We start from the raw sequence: 23965 nt of genomic DNA on the forward strand, positions 1-23965 counted from the left end.
TTATTTATTGATTATTTTCGACCATTTTATCAAGCACTTGTTTGGCGATGATACTCAGGTATTTTGCCTCCGTTTACACATGGATAAGACGAAACATCAGAAAAGTCAAATATTTTGCTTGGTCTTATTGTCTTTTGACTTATCCGAGTTTTACTTTACTCTACTGATACATGGAAGTTTACCCCAGACCAATTATAACAGATATAAAGTCAAAGTTAGGGTACCAGTAACCTCCAACCAAAGGGTCAGGGTGAGGGTACAGTAACCTCAAACCAAACGGTCAGGGTGAGGGTACAGTAACCTCCAACCAAAGGGTCAGGGTTAGGGTACCAGTAATCTCCAACCAAAGGGTCAGGATGAGGGTACCAGTAACCTCCAACCAAAGGGTCAGGGTGAGGGTACAGTAACCTCCAACCAAAGGGTCAGGGTGAGGGTACCAGTATCCTCCAACCAAAGGGTCAGGGTGAGGGTTCAGTAACCTCAAACCAAAGGGTCCGGGTGAGGGTACAGTAACCTCCAACCAAAGGGTCAGGGTGAGGGTACCAGTAACCTCCAACCAAAGAGTCAGGGTGAGGGTACCAGTAACCTCCAACCAAAGGGTCAGGGTGAGGGTACCAGTAACCTCCAACCAAAGGGTTAGGGTGAGGGTACCAGTAACCTCCAACCAAAGGGTCAGGGTGAGGGTACAGTAACCTCCAACCAAAGGGTCAGGGTGAGGGTACCTGAGTATCCTCCAACCAAAGGGTCAGGGTGAGGGTACCAGTAACCTCCAACCAAAGGGTCAGGGTGAGGGTACCAGTAACCTCCAACCAAAGGGTCAGGGTGAGGGTACAGTAACCTCCAACCAAAGGGTCAGGGTGAGGATTCAGTAACCTCCAACCAAAGGGTCAGGGTGAGGGTACCAGTATCCTCCAACCAAAGGGTCAGGGTGAGGGTACAGTAACCTCCAACCAAAGGGTCAAGGTTAGGGTACCAGTAACCTCCAACCAAAGGGTCAGGGTGAGGGTACCAGTAACCTCCAACCAAAGGGTCAGGGTGAGGGTACAGTAACCTCCAACCAAAGGGTCAGGGTGAGGGTACCAGTAACCTCAAACCAAAGGGTCAGGGTGAGGGTACCAGTATCCTCAAACCAAAGGGTCAGGGTGAGGGTACCAGTAACCTCCAACCAAAGGGTCAGGGTGAGGGTACAGTAACCTCCAACCAAAGGGTCAGGGTGAGGGTACCAGTAACCTCAAACCAAAGGGTTAGGGTGAGGGTTCAGTAACCTCCAACCAAAGGGTCAGGGTGAGGGTACCAATATCCTCCAACCAAAGGGTCAGGGTGAGGGTACAGTAACCTCCAACCAAAGGGTCAAGGTTAGGGTACCAGTAACCTCAAACCAAAGGGTCAAGGTTAGGGTACCAGTAACCTCCAACCAAAGGGTCAAGGTTAGGGTACAGTAACCTCCAACCAAAGGGTCAAGGTGAGGGTACCAGATAGTAAAACTCACCATCAATGTTGTACTGGACTAGTAGGGTGAGATCCTTGCCACACTGATGTAGGAAACGAGCTGCAATATCATGGGTGGCAGTTCTCATGTTGATCCCACAAATCTAAACAGATGATGGCAATTAAAAGAAATAATTTCCTGTAGCAATGATATCAACAATTCATGTTAAATAATGGTGAAATGCAAGACTATATATTATTTTAGTATGGAGGAAAATTATAAGAAATGCAAATAACTCTATACCAGAAGGCACCACTTGACATAAGCAATGTGTTTACCAGGTATTGTGAAGTTTTCTGAAAATAATTTGGAGTAACGTTTCATAAACAGACAGACCAACTGACACACAGATAAGGCCCATTTAATACTCCCGTATAAAACTGCTAAAAGATTCCTCCTTTACTGTTTACTAAGCTCTGGTAACTGATCACCGATGACCAGCCCCACACCTGCTGAGAGACTGTTTTCTTTGACCAAAGATGCAAAGATTCCTCCTATACTGTTTACTAACCTCTAGTAACTGGTCACCGATGACCAGCCCTGCATCTGCTGCAAGGCTATTTTCATTGACCATAGATACAAAGATCCCGCCTGTACTTCTCTTCTCTATATTGAAGCCAACTGGCTGCAGATTACGCTCCACGTGTATAGTCCGTGTCTCCCCAGGATAAGGTCTGAAGTAAGCAGTTATCAAAGTCAAGAAATTTTAGTGTACATCTTTGAAAGCTTATAGCTAGATAAGATTCTTTAACCAAGCCCAGTTCAAGACATGTTAGCAACCTCGTTTGTATTTATTTCTTTTACTTGAAAATAAAACATCATAGTCTGAAAAACCATGGAGGACTCAAATATGAACACGAAGTCTCATTGTGATGGTTAATTACACAAAAAGACATGTCTTACAACAACTGTGTTATTTACATGCATTTCATGGTAGAGCATAACATCAGGACATATACTGTCTACCAGGAAATCATTTTTTGAGGATTTTAAGCTCTTCAGTGGTAGAAAATTTCATGGGTGGGCCAAATCAGCAAAAACAGATTTACTTATTTCCACTACTTTTTTCTTTGTGAACTGCATGTACATGATGTTATATAATATACTGATCTTACTTTCTCCTGCGATGAGGCAGTTCTAATCTACTGTTTAGCAGAGGAGAACCAGGACTGCTCCGCTCTGAAACTGAAACGGAAAAACAAACAATATTTTACCTCAAGAAAAACAAACAATATTTTTCTATGACAAACATCTTCTCACCACATTTGAGAAAAGCTACACTAAAACCCCACTTGCTTGAACCTGCATTACTCAAATACCTCATATGAACTAATCGCATGGTCTTGACTATGTTGATAGAAGTTTGCATTTTTGGACACATTTGTCATTTCTTTTACAGCGGTTCTGCGATAATCCGGACACTGATAGTCTGGAAAACATTATTTGTACTCCAGAAATTTGTTTCCGAATACGGAACTCTATTTTTGGAACAGAAATAAAATTTATTAGTAAAATTCCTGCAATAATCCGGACGATTTTTCTCACCAAGTGGAGAAAAAAAATCTGAATCCGTCACCCATGTCGGCAGGTGAACAGATAGCTCACTTGACACACCGAGTAGTCATAGCAACCGCTGAGAGGTCTTAGCCCCAGGCATTAACCTGTGCAGCTCACTTTGCTTTTCTATACAGCAAATTGATTAATGGATTATAGACTGGTCTTGTTTTGTTTAATTAAAACGTAAAGCAGATGATAATTAACTATAATATCAACAAATGTTATTATGTAGTTCTGGTACGAATCATAAACTAACATACGTAACCACAAAATTAAGATATGAGTATAAGAAATATACGGAAAAAGTATCAGTTCTGTAATATAATTCAAACTAAACGAAATTTAAATATTGTTTAAATAGCAGGTGTTTCACAAAGACAATTGACTTGTAACGAAATCAGATTGTACGTACAGTAGCGGTACGTAGCAAATGTGTGTCTGTACATGTGTGTTGTTTGTAGTTCACCATGACTGACTTAACCGATTCATTAAATTAAACAGTTCAGTGAGAAAATGGCTTTATACTGGTCACACTTTACAACACAACAAAACTCTGCACAGTCTTATTTAGAAACTTTATATCTTCATCGTCGTCGCTATACGGAAGCCCCCCCCCCGTAATGTTAGAAACTTTATATCTTCATCGTCGTCGCTATACGGAAGCCGCCCCGTAATGTTAGAAACTTTATATCTTCATCGTCGTCACTATACGGAAGCCGCCCCGTAATGTTAGAAACTTTATATCTTCATCGTCGTCGCTATACGGAAGCCCCCCCCGTAATGTTAGAAACTTTATATCTTCATCGTCGTCGCTATACGGAAGCCGCCCCGTAATGTTAGAAACTTTATATCTTCATCGTCGTCACTATACGGAAGCCACCCCGTAATGTTAGAAACTTTATATCTTCATCGTCGTCGCTATACGGAAGCCGCCCCGTAATGTTAGAAACTTTATATCTTCATCGTCGTCGCTATACGGAAGCCCCCCCCCCGTAATGTTAGAAACTTTATATCTTCATCGTCGTCGCTATACGGAAGCCGCCCCGTAATGTTAGAAACTTTATATCTTCATCGTCGTCACTATACGGAAGCCACCCCGTAATGTTAGAAACTTTATATCTTCATCGTCGTCGCTATACGGAAGCCGCCCCGTAATGTTAGAAACTTTATATCTTCATCGTCATCGCTATACGGAAGCCGCCCCGTAATGTTAGAAACTTTATATCTTCATCGTCGTCGCTATACGGAAGCCCCCCCCGTAATGTTAGAAACTTTATATCTTCATCGTCGTCGCTATACGGAAGCCGCCCCGTAATGTTAGAAACTTTATATCTTCATCGTCGTCACTATACGGAAGCCGCCCCGTAATGTTAGAAACTTTATATCTTCATCGTCGTCGCTATACGGAAGCCACCCCGTAATGTTAGAAACTTTATATCTTCATCGTCGTCGCTATACGGAATCCGCCCCGTAATGTTAGAAACTTTATATCTTCATCGTCGTCGCTATACGGAAGCCACCCCGTAATGTTAGAAACTTTATATCTTCATCGTCGTCGCTATACGGAAGCCGCCCCGTAATGTTAGAAACTTTATATCTTTATCGTCGTCGCTATACGGAAGCCGCCCCGTAATGGGTAACTTGAAAATATAACAACTTTCACTTAGGATGTTCTTCTTTAAAAAAATCAAGGAATATAACCCTTTTGTGACAGATTTATTTACAAAGTCGATAAAATTCTGCAGTCCGGAAAACACGTAATCCGGACGGTTTGGGCTGGGAACGAAGGTGTCTGGATTATCGTGGGTCCACTGTATCTGAATGACTAAAGCCCATTCTAGTAAATAATTAAAAGTTTCAATTTCTTGTATGTCTTCCTTTTTATACTACGATAGTATTTAGAATTTTTACCGATCACAACAATTGGCGAGGTTTACCTACTAATTATACTGTTGGCAAACTGCTTAATCTTACGTTAAGATTACGTTTGTTGTAAACATATGATCCGTACCTAACCGTTAAGGACTAGCCTGTAACAACTCACCTCATATCTTAAACTATTGACATGATTGTTTGGAGTTTGAGGTAGTGGGATTTTACTGTACATGCATTTATCAATGTCTTTATTAACAGTGAGTTGAAATGTACTTACTTTATATCACCATTGTTTACAAATGTACTTACTTTATATATCACCATTGTTTACAAATGTACTTACTTTATATCACCATTGTTTACAAATGTACTTACTTTATATCACCATTGTTTACAAATGTACTTACTTTATATATCACCATTGTTTACAAATGTACTTACTTTATATCACCATTGTTTATAAATGTACTTACTTTATATCACCATTGTTTACAAATGTACTTACTTTATATATCACCATTGTTTACAAATGTACTTACTTTATATCACCATTGTTTACAAATGTACGTACTTTATATCACCATTGTTTACAAATGTATGTACTTTATATCACAATTGTTTACAAATGTACTTACTTTATATCACCATTGTTTACAAATGTACGTACTTTATATATCACCATTGTTTACAAATGTACTTACTTTATATCACCATTGTTTCCAAATGTATAACATGGGTCTCTGTTGCTAATGGATTTTATTCCTTAACACACAGTCTGTAGAGGACAGTCAGAACACATCTATATAACAACACTGACCATCCAAATCAAGTCTGATATAGTACTCTGTGGAGACTGTTGATGGAGAGTTCATAACTATATGACAACTGTCTGTAGACAGTACATAACTAATTAAGTGACAACTGTCTGTAGAGAGTACATAACAATGTGACAACTGTCTGTAGAGAGAACATAACTATGTGACAACTGTCTGTAGAGAGAACATAACTATGTGACAACTGTCTGAAGGGAGTACATAGCTATGTGACAACTGTCTGTAGGGAGTACATAACTATGTGACAACTGTCTGTAGGGATTACATAACTAAGTGACAACTGTCTGTAGGGAGTACATAACTATGTGACAACTGTCTGTAGGGAGTACATAACTAAATGACAACTGTCTGTAGAGAGAACATAACAATTTGACAACTGTCTGTAGGGAGTACATAACAATGTGACAACTGTCTAGGGAATACATAACAATGTGACAACTGTCTGTAGGGAGTATATAACTAAGTGACAACTGTCTGTAGGGAGTACATAACTATGTGACAACTGTCTGTAGGGAGTACATAGCTATGTGACAACTGTCTGTAGGGAGTACATAACTATGTGACAACTGTCTGTAGGGAGTACATAACTATGTGACAACTGTCTGTAGGGAGTACATAACTAAATGACAACTGTCTGTAGGGAGTACATAACTAATGTGACAACTGTCTGTAGACAGTACATAACTAATGTGACAACTGTCTGTAGGGAGTACATAACAATGTGACAACTGTCTGTAGGGAGTACATAACTATGTGACAACTGTCTGTAGGGAGTACATAGCTATGTGACAACTGTCTGTAGGGAGTACATAACTATGTGACAACTGTCTGTAGGGAGTACATAGCTATGTGACAACTGTCTGTAGAGAGTACATAACAATGTGACAACTGTCTGTAGGGAGTACATAGCTATGTGACAATTGTCTGTAGGGAGTACATAACTATGTGACAACTGTCTGTAGGGAGTACATAGCTATGTGACAACTGTCTGTAGAGAGTACATAACTATGTGACAACTGTCTGTAGGGAGTACATAGCTATGTGACAACTGTCTGTAGGGAGTACATAACTATGTGACAACTGTCTGTAGGGAGTACATAGCTATGTGACAACTGTCTGTAGGGAATACATAACTATGTGACAACTGTCTGTAGGGAATACATAACTAAGTGACAACTGTCTGTAGGGAGTACATAGCTATGTGACAACTGTCTGTAGGGAGTACATAACAATGTGACAACTGTCTGTAAGGAGTACATAACTATGTGACAACTGTCTGTAGGGAGTACATAGCTATGTGACAACTGTCTGTAGGGAGTACATAACAATGTGACAAATGTCTGTAGGGAGTACATAACTATGTGACAACTGTCTGTAAGGAGTACATAACTATGTGACAACTGTCTGAAGGGAGTACATAACTATGTGACAATTGTCTGTAGGGAGTACATAACAATGTGACAACTGTCTGTAGGGAGTACATAGCTATGTGACAACTGTCTGTAGGGAGTACATAACTATGTGACAACTGTCTGTAGGGAATACATAACTATGTGACAACTGTCTGTAGGGATTACATAACTATGTGACAACTGTCTGTAGTGAGTACATAACAATGTGACAACTGTCTGTAGGGAGTACATAACTATGTGACAACTGTCTGTAGGGAGTACATAACTATGTGACAACTGTCTGTAGGGAGTACATAACTGACAACTGTCTGTAGGGAGTACATAACTATGTGACAACTGTCTGTAGGGAGTACATAACTATGTGACAACTGTCTGTAGGGAGTACATAACTATGTGACAACTGTCTGTAGGGATTACATAACTATGTGACAACTGTCTGTAGGGAGTACATAACAATGTGACAACTGTCTGTAGGGAGTACATAACTATGTGACAACTGTCTGTAGGGAGTACATAACTATGTGACAACTGTCTGTAGGGAGTACATAACAATGTGACAACTGTCTGTAGGGAGTACATAGATATGTGACAACTGTCTGTAGGGAGTACATAACTATGTGACAACTGTCTGTAGGGAGTACATAACTAATGTGACAACTGTCTGTAGGGAGTACATAGATATGTGACAACTGTCTGTAGGGAGTACATAGCTATGTGACAACTGTCTGTAGGGAATACATAGCTATGTGACAACTGTCTGTAGGGAGTACATAACTATGTGACAACTGTCTGTAGGGAGTACATAGCTATGTGACAACTGTCTGTAGAGAGTACATAACAATGTGACAACTGTCTAGGGAATACATAGCTATGTGACAATTGTCTGTAGAGAGAACATAACTATGTGACAACTGTCTGTAGGGAGTACATAGCTATGTGACAACTGTCTGTAGAGAGTACATAACTATGTGACAACTGTCTGTAGGGAGTACATAGCTATGTGACAACTGTCTGTAGGGAGTACATAACTATGTGACAACTGTCTGTAGAGAGTACATAGCTATGTGACAACTGTCTGTAGGGAATACATAACTATGTGACAACTGTCTGTAGGGAATACATAACTAGGTGACAACTGTCTGTAGGGAGTACATAGCTATGTGACAACTGTCTGTAGGGAGTACATAACAATGTGACAACTGTCTGTAAGGAGTACATAACTATGTGACAACTGTCTGTAGGGAGTACATAGCTATGTGACAACTGTCTGTAGAGAGTACATAACTATGTGACAACTGTCTGTAGGGAGTACATAGCTATGTGACAACTGTCTGAAGGGAGTACATAACTATGTGACAACTGTCTGAAGGGAGTACATAACTATGTGACAACTGTCTGTAGGGAGTATATAACTAAGTGACAACTGTCTGAAGGGAGTACATAACTAGGTGACAACTGTCTGTAGGGAGTACATAGCTATGTGACAACTGTCTGTAGAGAGTACATAACTATGTGACAACTGTCTGTAGGGAGTACATAACTATGTGACAACTGTCTGTAAGGAGTACATAACTATGTGACAACTGTCTGAAGGGAGTACATAACTATGTGACAACTGTCTGTAGGGAGTATATAACTAAGTGACAACTGACTGTAGGGAGTACATTAAACTAAGTGACAACTGATTTACAAACTTACCACCTTACACAGATCCTGTGGAGCTCTTCAAACTTACCGACTTCTACAGACCCAGACTTGGTTGATGAAGTGGTGCTGACAGTGGGAGGATACCACACCCTGGGAGGTTTCCGTGGAAATGTGTTTGTCTCTGACGGAGAAATCCGTGGTGGAACAACTAACGGATAGCCGACCTGATCACTAGGAGTTGAGGAGCTGCGCTGGGAGGAGCTCGGTGAACTACACCAGTCCAAGGATGGAGAGCAGCGTGGAGGTTCACTATCACAGTCAGTACATGAATCAGTTGGAGAACTGTACGTGGGTGAGAGGGGATATTGGGTGTAGTTCCCCGGGGAGTAGGGCATATATGGACGGGACATCGAGGACAGTGTCGACGAGTTACTGAAAACAATGAAATGTAAAAATGACAGGTTTTTTTTTCCAATCATATAACAAGGCATCTCAAGCAATACAGATCCCCTCACTATTCAACATTGACCAATATGCAACAAAATGATGGTTAACCTGTCAGCTTTCACAAGTTCTTTATAACTGAAATGGATTTGAAGACTTTTTCACAGTATGGGAAGTTGGCAATATATACTAAAAACTTACATAGATACTGACCTTCTTGCAAAATGTGGAATTGAATATACATGTATTGATATATGTTTAACTCTTTTGTGAGTTTTGTATGTTTAGGATGACTAGAATAAAAATCTAAATAATTGTGCGAATCTGTTGGTTTACAATATAGATCAGTAGTAATAAAAATACAAAACACAATGTACCATTTAACCTTGCATCTAGATTAGTTACTATTGTAAGTGATAATAACATATTAGAGGAACGGCTTTGTGATTTAGTTGTGTTTTTGAAAAAACAACATTACCCTGCTGAGATGCCGAATAAAGAAAGCTAGGGATAAGGGACCTTCTACTTCCCATGTCGCAAGCCAAAAGAACAGACATTTTACCTTTTGTTTCTACATACAATCCAAACAATTTTAATATTTTTCCAATCATAGAAGTTGTGAGGATTTTCTTAAGAATATTGACAAGGTGAAAAAGGTATTAGACAGAAATAAAATCAGAAATTGTAAGCGACAACCAAGAAATTTGAAATGTTTAATTATTACACATTAGTTGAATTTATTCAGAAATTCTATGAAACACAAACTTTCTGCACTATCATGGTCTTATATCAGAAGTAAAAGATTTCATCACATCTCATTATCCTATTCTTACAAGGTGATCAATTTGGAACATCTTTTAAGAGACAAAAAAGATTAAAAAATGTTTTATGAAGTTTTGATCAAATCTGACTTGCTTCCTACAGGTGCTGATTTTGAATATCTATGTTCTATTGGTATGTGAGAATATGTATGTTCTATTGGTATGTGAGAATATGTATGTTATATTGGTATGTGAGAATATCTATGTTCTATTGGTATGTGAGAATATGTATGTTCTATTGGTATGTGAGAATATGTATGTTATATTGGTATGTGAGAATATGTATGTTATATTGGTATGTGAGAATATGTATGTTATATTGGTATGTGAGAATATGTATGTTCTATTGGTATGTGAGAATATGTATGTTCTATTGGTATGTGAGAATATGTATGTTCTATTGGTATGTGAGAATATGTATGTTCTATTGGTATGTGAGAATATGTATGTTCTATTGGTATGTGAGAATATGTATGTTCTATTGGTATGTGAGAATATGTATGTTCTATTGGTATGTGAGAATATGTATGTTATATTGGTATGTGAGAATATATATGTTCTATTGGTATGTGAGAATATGTATGTTATATTGGTATGTGAGAATATATATGTTCTATTGGTATGTGAGAATATGTATGTTATATTGGTATGTGAGCTATGTACTGTAAAAGTGGAAATGTTCGAGGCATGGAAATTTTCTCCTATTTCGCGATCATTAAATCTGAAAATATCCAGACGCAAATACATTAACATGTGAAAATATTGGCATGCGACTATTTCCACCAAATAAACTAAATACACTAATATCCAAGACACAAGTTCCTGGTAGTAAACCATGTCGTCTGTGATGTGTAACGTTGTCTTGGTCGGTCATGAGTTTGAGACATGGCTATACTAATTTGAGTAATGAGTAAAACGATTCATAGTATTTTAGCTAAATTAATGTTGATTGATCATTAAACTTTCTTCATTTCGTGAAAATTATGATCGTAACTACGTTACTGTACATATTAATCGCAAAGCTGGTCGGCCATTGTGTAGCTATAGGCCCCAAAACAGGACAAGTTTCCACTGGTACCCAGAAAAGTACTAATTTCCTCGTGGAAAGCTTTCCCGATTATATTCGTTCTTTCGCGAGTATTTTAGGTATAAAATGAGGAGATTCGACCTGCCAGGAGGATTTTAGGCCTTACTGAGGACTTTAGGCTTTTCGTGAGGAGATTAGGTATAAACCATGAGGAAATTAGGCATAACGTTTTTAAACGTACCGGTGTGATCATGTCACGCACCAACGCCCACGCAGCGAGGGGTAGCCTTTGGCGAGTGCCGATCAGCCAGTGTTTACCTGTGTTCTGGTCTGACATGGTCACTCTGTCAGTATTATACGTGTAGCTTGATGTTTAGTGTAAAGTCATCACATTTATGTAACAATGTCTTCTTATTTTATGTTTCAGATATCAACAGCAGCCGGAAAGAAATTCAGTAGTATTATTAAACATTAAAATTCAATCTAAAAAACGAACGTGTTCGATTGTTTCTAGTTTGTTTCATCACCGGGCGGTCATTACGTAAAATTAAAGATTATAGCTTAAGTGGCTTCAACAGGACCCTGTATTTAAGTGATTTTGTCATTGAAATATATCATAGCACGCGAAAATGATTCACCTTTGAAGCGATCATTTTGGCCATACGATGCTGCGGTCGTAGATTTATGTTGTTTTAATGTTTACCGAAGGCTTCCCTAGAAAACAAAACAAAAATGGGAATAATCATAGACATCAACTCCTTCCACATTGACTACTCCGTAAATAAGGTGTTGTTTAATTGTTTTGTTTCAATATTGTAGCGTTATGATACCGTAATTTTTTTATTCCGAAGTAAATTGTTTGTTTACATATATCAATTTCACGTTCCGAGTCTCAGAGAGCCATGCGGTGATCGATAGATGGCGCTTAACAAGGAAAGGTAACTCTAAAGTCATACTTCATGAATTAGATTTTCTAGAATAAAAACAAAATTCAAATCATTTAACTTGTTGTTATTTTGTCCGACCGGACATGTCAACGATCGCATCAAGCCTACGGAGGTAAGTTATTCACTGTATGCATGAATTATTGTATGCAGCATAGCGTTATATTTGTTTTCAGAAAGGGAGATAGTTAACTCATACCAATTCAAAGTCGTAACGTTACCCACAAACCCGTACCCAAATTTTGGCGAAGTCGTACCCGCAAAAACTGGCGAAACTCGTACCCTTCTATTTCAATTAAAATAATAAAGAATATTAAAGATTGTTTGATAGTAAAAATGTTTTTATTGTTATCTATTTATCTATTCCAGCATGTATCTCGTTATTTTAGGTACATACATTCTATGTAGGAACATGCACTACACGTATGTACATGAACCAGTCAGCTTGTATTTTTTTCAAAACTATGATTTCAATCTGACAAAATGAACAATGACCAATTTTTGTTTTCTTTGTTGTCCTTTGTAATGGAAACCGGCAAAAAATAAATGATGTGTGTGTAATGAAAACACGTGTCGTACATGCTAGTGCAGTGTAAACTAAAACCGCGCACCAGCAAAACCATTTTCCGTAAAATGAACACGGGTAACACTTATGTACGGCTACAAAAAAATGCCGCTGATTTTATTTTGAATACGATTTTACCATAGATCATCTATAAATGACTGAAAGCGAAACTGGTATTCTTGGACGCATGTTATATTTACACAGGCTGTACTGAAGACTGCTTTTTGAAAATTACGTATACAGATAGCCTAGCTGGAAGACTGCTCTAACTTAATCCAAATTAACCTAAACGTGTCTGTTAACCAAAACAACCAATTAACCTAAACGTGTCTGTTAACCAAAACAACCAATCAACTTAAACGTGTCTGTTAACCAAAACAACCAATTAACCTAAACGTGTCTGTTAACCAAAACAACCAATCAACTTAAACGTGTCTGTTAACCAAAACAACCAATTAACCTAAACGTGTCTGTTAACCAAAACAACCAATTAACTTAAACGTGTCTGTTAACCAAAACAACCAATTAACCTAAACGTGTCTGTTAACCAAAACAACCAATTAACTTAAACGTGTCTGTTAACCAAAACAACCAATTAACCTAAACGTGTCTATCTGTTGACCAAAGTTTGGTGTATTTACTGGACCGATTGTCGCAAGCTTTCCATGGAGTTTGCCGAAAAAAACTTACTGTATGTATGTGTACATAGCCAATGACCTAGCAGTGTGTAAATATCCACACCGCGAACAGTTTAGAGGCTGACTAAGCGAAAATATCAACGTGCGAAAATATCCACTTTTACAGTATATTCTATTGATATTGTGTCTCATCATTATGAATATATTTGTGCCTGTGTGCAATGATGCATGCCTGGAGTATGAATCATACCTATATATTGATAATAATCACTGCATAATTGGAGTGTTTGTAATAATCATTATACAAAATTTCTTCTATATGTGTGCAAATATGTACAAGTGTATCAGTAGATGTACGAGTGGTGTTATGTAGATGGGTGTAAGAACATTTAAGCATTGAACGGCTTTCAGTTGGCATTCATAGTCAATATGAATGCCAACTGAAAGCCGTTAAATGCTTATATTTACCATCTGCGATTTTTTATTTGTCGTGCGATTTTTTTTTTGAAATTTTCAAATTCAAATTTCAGTTGGCAGTTCATAAGCTGTTGAACTCGCAACTGAATTGGTAGGGTTATATAGTGGCAGTGCCATACAATGGTAAATATAGGTTTATGTAATTTGCACAGTTTTTTTTGTATGGAAATAATATGATAAATATGTCAGATAATAAAGTGATGTATAGCTACCTATTATATGTGTTGATACTTGAGATAATCAGGGATTCATCACAATTAAATAGAAATCAGTTCTGGGAAAACGTAACTAAAGTATGATGCAACAGCGTCATACTTAGGTCTTCAGAGTTGATATTTATTTCCACAAATTCCTTATAAAAAGGAGGAATAAATTCATGCAGTGTTATAAACAGATTGATAAAACAATAAGCCTATTAATTGTATTGTTTAAAAGTCTGCCATGATGATGGGCTTACCGATCTTTGAATCCCGGACTCCACGGAGCTAGGCCAATTATAAACTGAATTCTTTTGTTTAATTGAGAAATCATCACCTCTTCTCTGTTACTGGCTGTAATCTAATTAGGGTAGTAGGCCTATTTAACACTCTGAGTGTGTCTTGTCTCTGTTTACCCCCCATCAGCTTGTTAGTGTCAAAACACGGGTCGTACACACAGACCAGTACATGTGTTGCTGCATACCCTTCTCACCCTAGAAATGGACTATGCCAAATCTCAAAAGTGTGACTGTAACAGTCTAATGATGCTTACCTGAGGGGAGAGGATGTGTATATATACACAGGCTATAAATAGCTTAGCTTGCTGGTGACATTTTTGCCGATATGTTTGTGTAGTTAAAATAACACTTTTAACAGATGTTATTATATAAAGTCCTATACAGTAAAACCTCGTTATATCGCCACCTTCTGTTCTCCGCGATTTTGGCGATATAACGAGTTTGGCGGTATATCGGGTTTGTCGCTCAAACCCAAGTTTCCTGTCCAAACACTATAAATAGTGTTTCCCTAACAACTGTACATTGTGAAAATCAAAAACAATTTATTCATATCAAAATATTGCATCGAATTTTACACATACATGTATATGCTTGATAAGAAATAAATATTAATTTCAATTATTTTCCCGAGAATGTCATCGTAATTTGCATCACATGATCTAGTAGTCGTAACATGATTTTCACCGTTACCTCGTTTAACTGTGTGCATGTTCTACCGGGTGCCGAAAAACGTTCAATTGTCGTCTGTTTTGCCTTCAACCGACAAACTGACAAAACAAACTGTTGAAGAGTTAAACATTTCTCAATTTCTGATTCAGCTCTAGAATGCTTGTGTTGACGTTTCATCATTAGCTCGCGCGAGTAATGTTTTTAGATCTTTGTCTGGAGTTTCCGGTTACTGTTAACGTTGCGTCATCACGTGGTACGATAGCTCTGTGTACCCGACATCTTACTGTTGTCTCTACAGTAACAGAGTCCTATGACATTTTAACAAAGAGTGAAGCGGTATCACAAAAGTGAGTTTTATTCATCATAACTTACGAAACTTTCCTAAAGAAATACCACAAAGCACTAGCCATGGTTCATTGATTTCATGTGTGTACACACGCTCACGGTGTGTACAGCTAATTATCTGTCAGTCGACAGTCAGTCACGTAACAATAACATATAAACACACGTCCTTCTGGACTCAATTTGGCGATATTAACGAGGTCAATATGATATTATTTTTACCGTTTGTTCTGGAAATATGATGGCGAATGGCGGTATGCGAGTTTGGCGGTAAAACGGGTGTAATAGCATGGTAAGAAATCCGTTCTGAATGAATTCATGGCGATAAGCGAGTTTGGCGGTATAACGGGTGGCAATATAACGGGGTTTTACTGTATGTATCTTTTTAAGATTATTTGACAATTAAACTGGCTGTACCTTGCATATTTACGCTAAAACTGTAGGACAATCACATGAGGTATCTTTGGTAAACGGGACCCGGCCGGTGTGCACGTTCTTATTTGGGAGAGTCTCGTAAATTTGGAGCACTTAAGAAATATTATCAACACGACCAGTACCCATAATTTAGGACAATTAATGGCGACATAATTAGTATACCAGCCACAAGGTCAGTTACACTATTTTATAGCTACCAACAGCTACAGCAGCGGTTCTGAGGGAAGCGTAGCACCCACATTATCCAAGCGGACGCTATTTCTGTCGTCAGTTACCTCATTAGATCAAGCTTTATTGACCTAATTAATTAGACATACTAGTGGGGATATATGCAAAAGTGATTACTTTTCTTTGAAAGTTTGTGTAAGCTTGAGCTGATAAATATTTATAACGCTGTGTGGACGGCAGTTACCAGTCATAGCTTTTCCTCTTACGGTTGGTTCAAAGAAAATTAACAAGTATTTAGTAGAATGATTTTAAGCAAAGTTTTGTGCTAATCTGTGTTAGTGTCATTTTCATACATCGTTTTCGGGACCTCCAGAACATCGTTTTTGGTCAAAAATTTTCATGCGCAAAATATACCGATAGAAGGTTTTTCCAGCATTTTCAGCCCAAAAAAGTACCTGCGCAAATTACACTGGTGCGCAAATTACACGGGTTTTTACGGTATGTGTTACAAAGAGCTCCGTTTATCATGTATCATGCTCATTGTATTGAATAAAAAAGATAAGTTACAAAAAAAAAAACAATATGCAACAAAAGATGGGATTCCAAATTTGACTTTTAGTATTCCCGACACATCAAAATACTATTATTCAGTATATTTTCAATGAAATTTAGAATTAATAACAACATCAAAATATTAGTTTAGCATTCATAGCATCAAAATGTTAACATGAAACTATAAATGTACCAATGCAAGAACTTCACAATCCTTAGCACATACCTGCTACTCTGTCCACGGTATGTGGGTTGGTAGGGAGGCGAGGTGACCCCTGTCGAAGACGTATATCCCGGGGAGCTCACCCCAGAGGACGGCGTGTAGGGAGGGGAATGTACACCATCATGGGGAGAGGACATGTTGTTAGACCACCGCGCACTCCCTGTGCTTCCCCCCAGTGATGAGTTGTTCTGTGGAAAGTCAAATGACATATGTCCTTGTGGTGATTTGCTGTAATTCACAGAGCTATGAGACTGATGACTAGACTTATACTTGTTGGCATATTTTTGACTTCCTCGTATATCACGGTCAAGGTGTCGGGCAGGCTTGTTTCCTACACGGGGAGGTGGATGCTGTTCAAACCCCTCCTTTGGTGGGAAATCGGGCCCAAATGATCCAACTGTGTATCGTTTGTGAGCCTGACGTGAGCTCCTAGCACTGCTTGTGTTTCTGTTGGAATAGTCAGGCAGAATGTGAGGGTCCTGTTGCTGGAATGGAGGCACAGTGTTGGGTAAGTATTGGCTTGATTTGCTGCTTGACTTTGGGGAGCTGATTGGAGAGGGAGAGCCTAGTTGCAGGGTGGAATCACTGCTCTGTGGACTGTGACGGTATTTACCAGTCAACGTGGAATCACTACTCTGTGGGCTGTGACGTACTGCCACAAAGGAAGCACCCGTTCGTTCAGGAGGAGTTGGGGGTGTCTTCTGCACTAACCTTTTCTCTGGTGCAGGATTGATCAATGCATCAAGTGTTGGACGCTCATGTCTGCGCTGTGGAGAGGGAAACACTACGGTGCCATGAATGCCATCAGGATACACACGACAACACTTTGGCCATGTGCCACTGTTTTCACTCTCTAGCTCACGCTTACGCGTTGTTTTATTCACAGGTTTATTTAGTTTTTCATGCACACTGGTACCAGGCATGGCAAACTCACCTATCACATCCTCAGGAGAGCTACAAGTGTTCACACTTTGTGACATCAAATCTTGCTGTTTCAATGTTCCATCATCAACATCATTTCGTTCTTGACTTTTATGTCTATGTTTGAACATTTTAATTTTCTCCAGTACACTGTGTCTATTTGGTTTGTCGGATTCCCTCTCTTGATAACGCTTGTGTCTGGACGGAGGTCCAGGACTATCCAAGCTATCGGTCTGGGATCCACTACTGCGCATCTTTGTGCTACTTTTTCCACTGTCAGATGTTGTGTTTCCATCCCACAGGGACTGAGATTTGAAAGTGGGACTCTCGGGTTTTGTGACTCTGTGTGGAATTTGTTCAGAGAGATGAGACAGATTTGTCAGTGGGACGGGAATTGGGGAGGAGCCAGCAGAGTTGATCCCATGGGGTGAAGTTTGTCGCCAGATTTCCATTACAACAGGGTCACGACAGTCATCCAGGAGTCGCATCAGCTCCTTAGCACTGAGACTCTCAACAGATTTTCCATTAACCTACAACACACAAAACATCTCCACATTGAAGTTTACCTACAACTAATAAAACATCTCCTTATTGAAGTTTACCTACAACTCATAAAACATCTCCTTATTGAAGTTTACCTACAACTCACAAAACATCTCCACATTGAAGTTTACCTACAACTCACAAAACATCTCCTTATTGAAGTTTACCTACAACTCACAAAACATCTCCTTATTGAAGTTTACCTACAACTCACAAAACATCTTATTGAAGTTTACCTACAACTCACAAAATATCTCCACATTGAAGTTTACCTACAACACACAAAACATCTCCACATTGAAATTTACCTACAACACACAAAACATCTCCACATTGAAGTTTACCTACAACTCACAAAACATCTCCACATTGAAGTTTACCTACAACTCACAAAACATCTCCACATTAAAGTTTACCTACAACTCACAAAATATCTCCACATTGAAGTTTACCTACAACTCACAAAACATCTCCTTATTGAAGTTTACCTACAACACACAAAACATCTCCACATTGAAGTTTACCTACAACACACAAAACATCTCCACATTGAAGTTTACCTACAACTCACAAAACATCTCCACATTGAAGTTTACCTACAACACACAAAACATCTCCACATTGAAGTTTACCTACAACACACAAAACATCTCCACATTGAAGTTTACCTACAATACCATCTATGCGAAGTTTATTCCCCTTCCCCAAAGGAAGCTTACAACCAAATTTGGTCAAAATTAATTCAGCATATTAATACGACAAAAGTTGGTGGACGACAAACAACGGATGCCGTGCTATAGCATTTGCTCACCAGCCATTTAGACCAGTTGAGCTTAAAATGTTTCAATTTATTGACAACAGAATTGTAAACAAATCAACAAAACTTATTTTTACTTTATTTTCAAATCATATTAAAATCATGAAGTGTTTTTTTCCCTCTACTGATTCAAACTTCTCAATTAAACAAATGTTTTCCTTGTGTACAAAAAAAAACCCATATCAAAATGAAACATTCTAGCTAAACAGGAGAATTCAATAAGTATTCACACTTAATACACTGTCCTCTAAATATCCTCTCTTACCCCACAATCCTGTCTCCTGTATATCCACACTTACCCCCACAATCCTGTCTCCTGTATATACACACTTACCCCTACAATCCTGTCTCCTGTATATCCACACTTACCCCCACAATCCTGCGTCCTGTATATCCACACTTACCCCCACAATCCTGTCTCCTGTATATACACACTTACCCCCCCACAATCCTGTCCCCTGTATATACACACTTACCCCCACAATCCTGTCTCCTGTATATCCACACTTACCCCCACAATCCTGTCTCCTGTATATACACACTTACCCCCACAATCCTGTCTCCTGTATATCCACACTTACCCCCACAATCCTGCGTCCTGTATATCCACACTTACCCCCACAATCCTGTCTCCTGTATATACACACTTACCCCCACAATCCTGTCTCCTGTATATCCACACTTACCCCCCACAATCCTGTCTCCTGTATATCCACACTTACCCCCACAATCCTGTCTCCTGTATATACACACTTACCCCCACAATCCTGTCTCCTGTATATACACACTTACCCCTACAATCCTGTCTCCTGTATATACACACTTACCCCCACAATCCTGTCTCCTGTATATACATACATACCCCCCACAATACTGTCTCCTGTATATCCACACCTACCCCCACAATACTGTCTCCTGTATATACACACTTACCCCCACAATCCTGTCCCCTCTATATACACACTTACCCCCCACAATCCTGTCCCCTCTATATCCACACTTACCCCCACAATCCTGTCTCCTGTATATACACACTTACCCCACAATCCTGTCTCCTGTATATACACACTTACCCCCACAATCCTGTCTCCTGTATATCCACACTTACCCCCACAATCCTGTCCCCTGTATATACACACTTACCCCCACAATCCTGTCCCCTGTATATCCTCTCATACCCCCACAATCCTGTCCACTGTATATCCACACTTACCCCCACAATCCTGTCCCCTGTATATCCAAACTTACCCCCACAATCCTGTCCCCTGTATATCCAAACTTACCCCCACAATCCTGTCTCCTGTATATACATACATACCCCCCACAATACTGTCTCCTGTATATCCACACCTACCCCCACAATACTGTCTCCTGTATATACACACTTACCCCCCACAATCCTGTCCCCTCTATATACACACTTACCCCCCACAATCCTGTCCCCTCTATATCCACACTTACCCCCACAATCCTGTCTCCTGTATATACACACTTACCCCACAATCCTGTCTCCTGTATATACACACTTACCCCCCACAATCCTGTCCCCTCTATATACACACTTACCCCCCACAATCCTGTCCCCTCTATATCCACACTTACCCCCACAATCCTGTCCCCTGTATATCCAAACTTACCCCCACAATCCTGTCTCCTGTATATCCAAACTTACCCCCACAATCCTGTCTCCTGTTTATACACACTTACCCCCTACAATCCTGTCTCCTGTATATCCAAACTTACCCCCCACAATCCTGTCTATACATACATACCCCCACAATCCTGTCTCCTGTATATCCAAACTTACCCCTACAATCCTGTCCCCTGTGACCAACAGACCTTCCTTGGCAACAACAGAGCCGGGTGTTATACGACTCACATATAAACCTTGTTCAATATAAATCCCAGTCTCTGTGGAAAAAAAATAATATCAAACTTGAACAATATCTCACACATCAACTTCTAATTATGTCAGAAATTAACACTTTATAGACAGCTGACCAAACCAGTGAAAACACTGATGTCATCATGTCAGTAACTTACAATATAAAGACGACTGATGTTATCATGTCAGTAATTTACAATATAAAGACGACTGATGTCATCATGTCAGTAATTTACAATATAAAGACGACTGATGTTATCATGTCAGTAATTTACAATATAAAGACGACTTATGTCATCATGTCAGTAATTTACAATGTAAAGACGACTGATGTCATCATGTCAGTAATTTACAACATAAAGACGACTGATGTAATCATGTCAGTAATTTACAATGTAAAGACGACTGATGTAATCATGTCAGTAATTTACAACATAAAGACTTATATAATTATGTCAGTAATTTACATTATTAGTTGGCAGATGTAAACATTTTAACACGATGGAGCAACAGTTAACAAACCTTTCCCAAGAGAAATACTCAGCTGCAGGGGCTGCCACACTCGAGGAGTTATACACCGTCGTCTTCTTACAATCTGTGTTTATAAAAAATATTGGTCACCTTCTCATATGGTTTGAATATCTCTCACCTGGATCCTTAAGTAATCATAACAAAATATTGTCATTACACTTAGATCAAACATTCCCCAATCTATACTTACATCAAACATTCCCCAATCTATACTTACATCAAACATTCCCCAATCTATACTTACATCAAACATTCCCCAATCTATACTTACATCAAACATTCCCAAATCTATACTTACATCAAACATTCCCCAATATATACTTACATCAAACATTCCCCAATCTATAACAAATCTTCCCCAATCTATATCAAACATTCCCCAATCTATACTTACATCAAACATTCCCCAATCTATACTTACATCAAACATTCCCCAATCTGTATCAAATCTTCCCCAATCTATATCAAATATTCCCCAATCTATACTTACATGAAACATTCCCCAATCTATACTTACATCAAACATTCCCCAATCTATACTTACATCAAACATTCCCCAATCTATACTTACATTAAACATTCCTCAATCTATAACAAACATTCCCCAATATATATCAAACATTCCCCAATCTATATCAAACATTCCCCAATCTATATCAAACATTCCCCAATCTATATCAAACATTCCCCAATCTATACTTACATTAAACATTCCTCAATCTATATCAAACATTCCCCAATCTATATCAAACATTCCCCAATCTATATCAAACATTCCCCAATCTATATCAAACATTCCCCAATCTATACTTACATAAAACATTCCCCAATCTATATCAAACATTCCTCAATCTATAACAAACATTCCCCAATCTATACTTACATAAAACATTCCCCAATCTATACTTACATCAAACATTCCCCAATCTATATCAAACATTCCTCAAGCGAAACAAACAGTCCCCAATCGATACTGACAGAAAACATGCCCCAATCGAGACGGACATAAAAACCCCCAATCTATATCAAACATTCCTCAATCTATAACAAACATTCCCCAATCTATACTTACATAAAACATTCCCCAATCTATACTTACATCAAACATTCCCCAATCTATATCAAACATTCCCCAATCTATACATACATTAAACATTCCCCAATCTATACTTACATCAAACATTCCCCAATCTATACTTACATCAAACATTCCCCAATCTATACTTACATCAAACATTCCCCAATCTATAACAAACATTCCCCAATCTATATCAAACATTCCCCAATCTATATCAAACATTCCCCAATCTATATCAAACATTCCCCAATCTATACTTACACAAACATTCCCCAATCTATACTTACATCAAACATTCCCCAATCTATACGACAAACAGGCCCCAAGCAGACGACAGCAAACAGGCCCCAAGCGAACGACAGCAAACAGGCCCAACGAGACACACAAACAGGCCCCAAGCGAGACAAACAGGCCCCAAGCGAGAACAAACAGCCCCAACGAGGAACGACAGCAAACAGGCCCCAAGAAACGCATAAGCCCAAGAGAAGCAGCAAACAGGCCCCAAGCAGACGGACAGCAAACAGGCCCCAAGAGAGACGACATCAAACAGGCCCCAAAGCGAACGACAGCAAACATGGCCCCAAGCAGACGGACAGCAAACAGCCCCAATGCATAACAAACAGGCCCCAATCTGAACACAAACAGGCCCCAAGCGAGACGGAAGCAAACATGCCCCAACTAGACGACAGCAAACAGGCCCCAATCTGAACAAGCAAACAGCCCCAAGCGAGACTACAGCAAACAGGCCCCAACGAGACGGACAGCAAAACAGCCCCAATCGAGACGACACAAACATCCCCAATCTATACGTACATCAACATTCCCCAATATATACTTACAGCAAACATGCCCCAATCTATGCCGTACATCAAACATTCCCCAATCTATACTTACAAAATCAAACATTCACCCAATCTATAACTTACACATCAAACATTCCCCAATCTATACTTACATCAAACATTCCCCAATCTATACTTACATCAAACATTCCCCAATCTATACTTACATCAAACATTCCCCAATCTATATCAAATCCTCCCCAATATATACTTACATCAAACATTCCCCAATCTATATCAAATCCTCCCCAATCTATACTTACATCAAACATTCCCCAATATATACTTACATCAAACATTCCCCAATCTATATCAAATCCTCCCCAATCTATACTTACATCAAACATTCCCCAATCTATACTTACATCAAACATTCCCAATCTGTGCTTTTATCCAATATTTCCCACCTTTACTTGTAGCAATTATTTCCTTATTTTGATTTCTAAATCATAAACACATATTTCCCTTATTTGGCCACCACTCCTTTGACTCCTCAAGGGCCAAACACTCAGTTTGAAAGGACAATCTGGACCAAATGTGAAGATATATGGTAGTAGTTACTGACCAAAGACACATTGTCGGATGCATCACGAAGTGTCTGTATCATTGTCCTCTTCGTCATGTTGGTCGTGTCCTGGTTGTTAACCTTCATCAGCACATCATTCACCCTACAGTAAAAAAAACAACAGATTCCAGACAAAATGGCTCCCACATAATCACATCATTCACCCTAC

General features: G+C 39.0%; 1 protein-coding gene across 4 annotated transcripts in view; it reads right to left on the bottom strand.

Annotated features, from left to right (window-relative positions):
- Nucleotides 1-23965, bottom strand: part of LOC117339394 (disks large homolog 5-like) — an 86042-nt gene that overhangs the window by 22522 nt on the left and 39555 nt on the right. For all 4 annotated transcript variants that reach the window (XM_033900959.1, XM_033900975.1, XM_033900966.1 and 1 more), the window contains 8 exons: nucleotides 23797-23899; nucleotides 21303-21375; nucleotides 20703-20806; nucleotides 16618-18065; nucleotides 8902-9245; nucleotides 2605-2674; nucleotides 2001-2163; nucleotides 1490-1592 (listed from right to left, as the gene is read on the bottom strand). In XM_033900959.1, coding sequence (XP_033756850.1) covers nucleotides 1490-1592; nucleotides 2001-2163; nucleotides 2605-2674; nucleotides 8902-9245; nucleotides 16618-18065; nucleotides 20703-20806; nucleotides 21303-21375; nucleotides 23797-23899 — 2408 coding nt within the window. The remainder of the gene's footprint in view (nucleotides 1-1489; nucleotides 1593-2000; nucleotides 2164-2604; nucleotides 2675-8901; nucleotides 9246-16617; nucleotides 18066-20702; nucleotides 20807-21302; nucleotides 21376-23796; nucleotides 23900-23965) is intronic.

Source organism: Pecten maximus, chromosome 1 (genome assembly GCF_902652985.1).
Source record: "Pecten maximus chromosome 1, xPecMax1.1, whole genome shotgun sequence".
NCBI classification, from domain to species: Eukaryota; Metazoa; Mollusca; class Bivalvia; order Pectinida; family Pectinidae; genus Pecten; species Pecten maximus.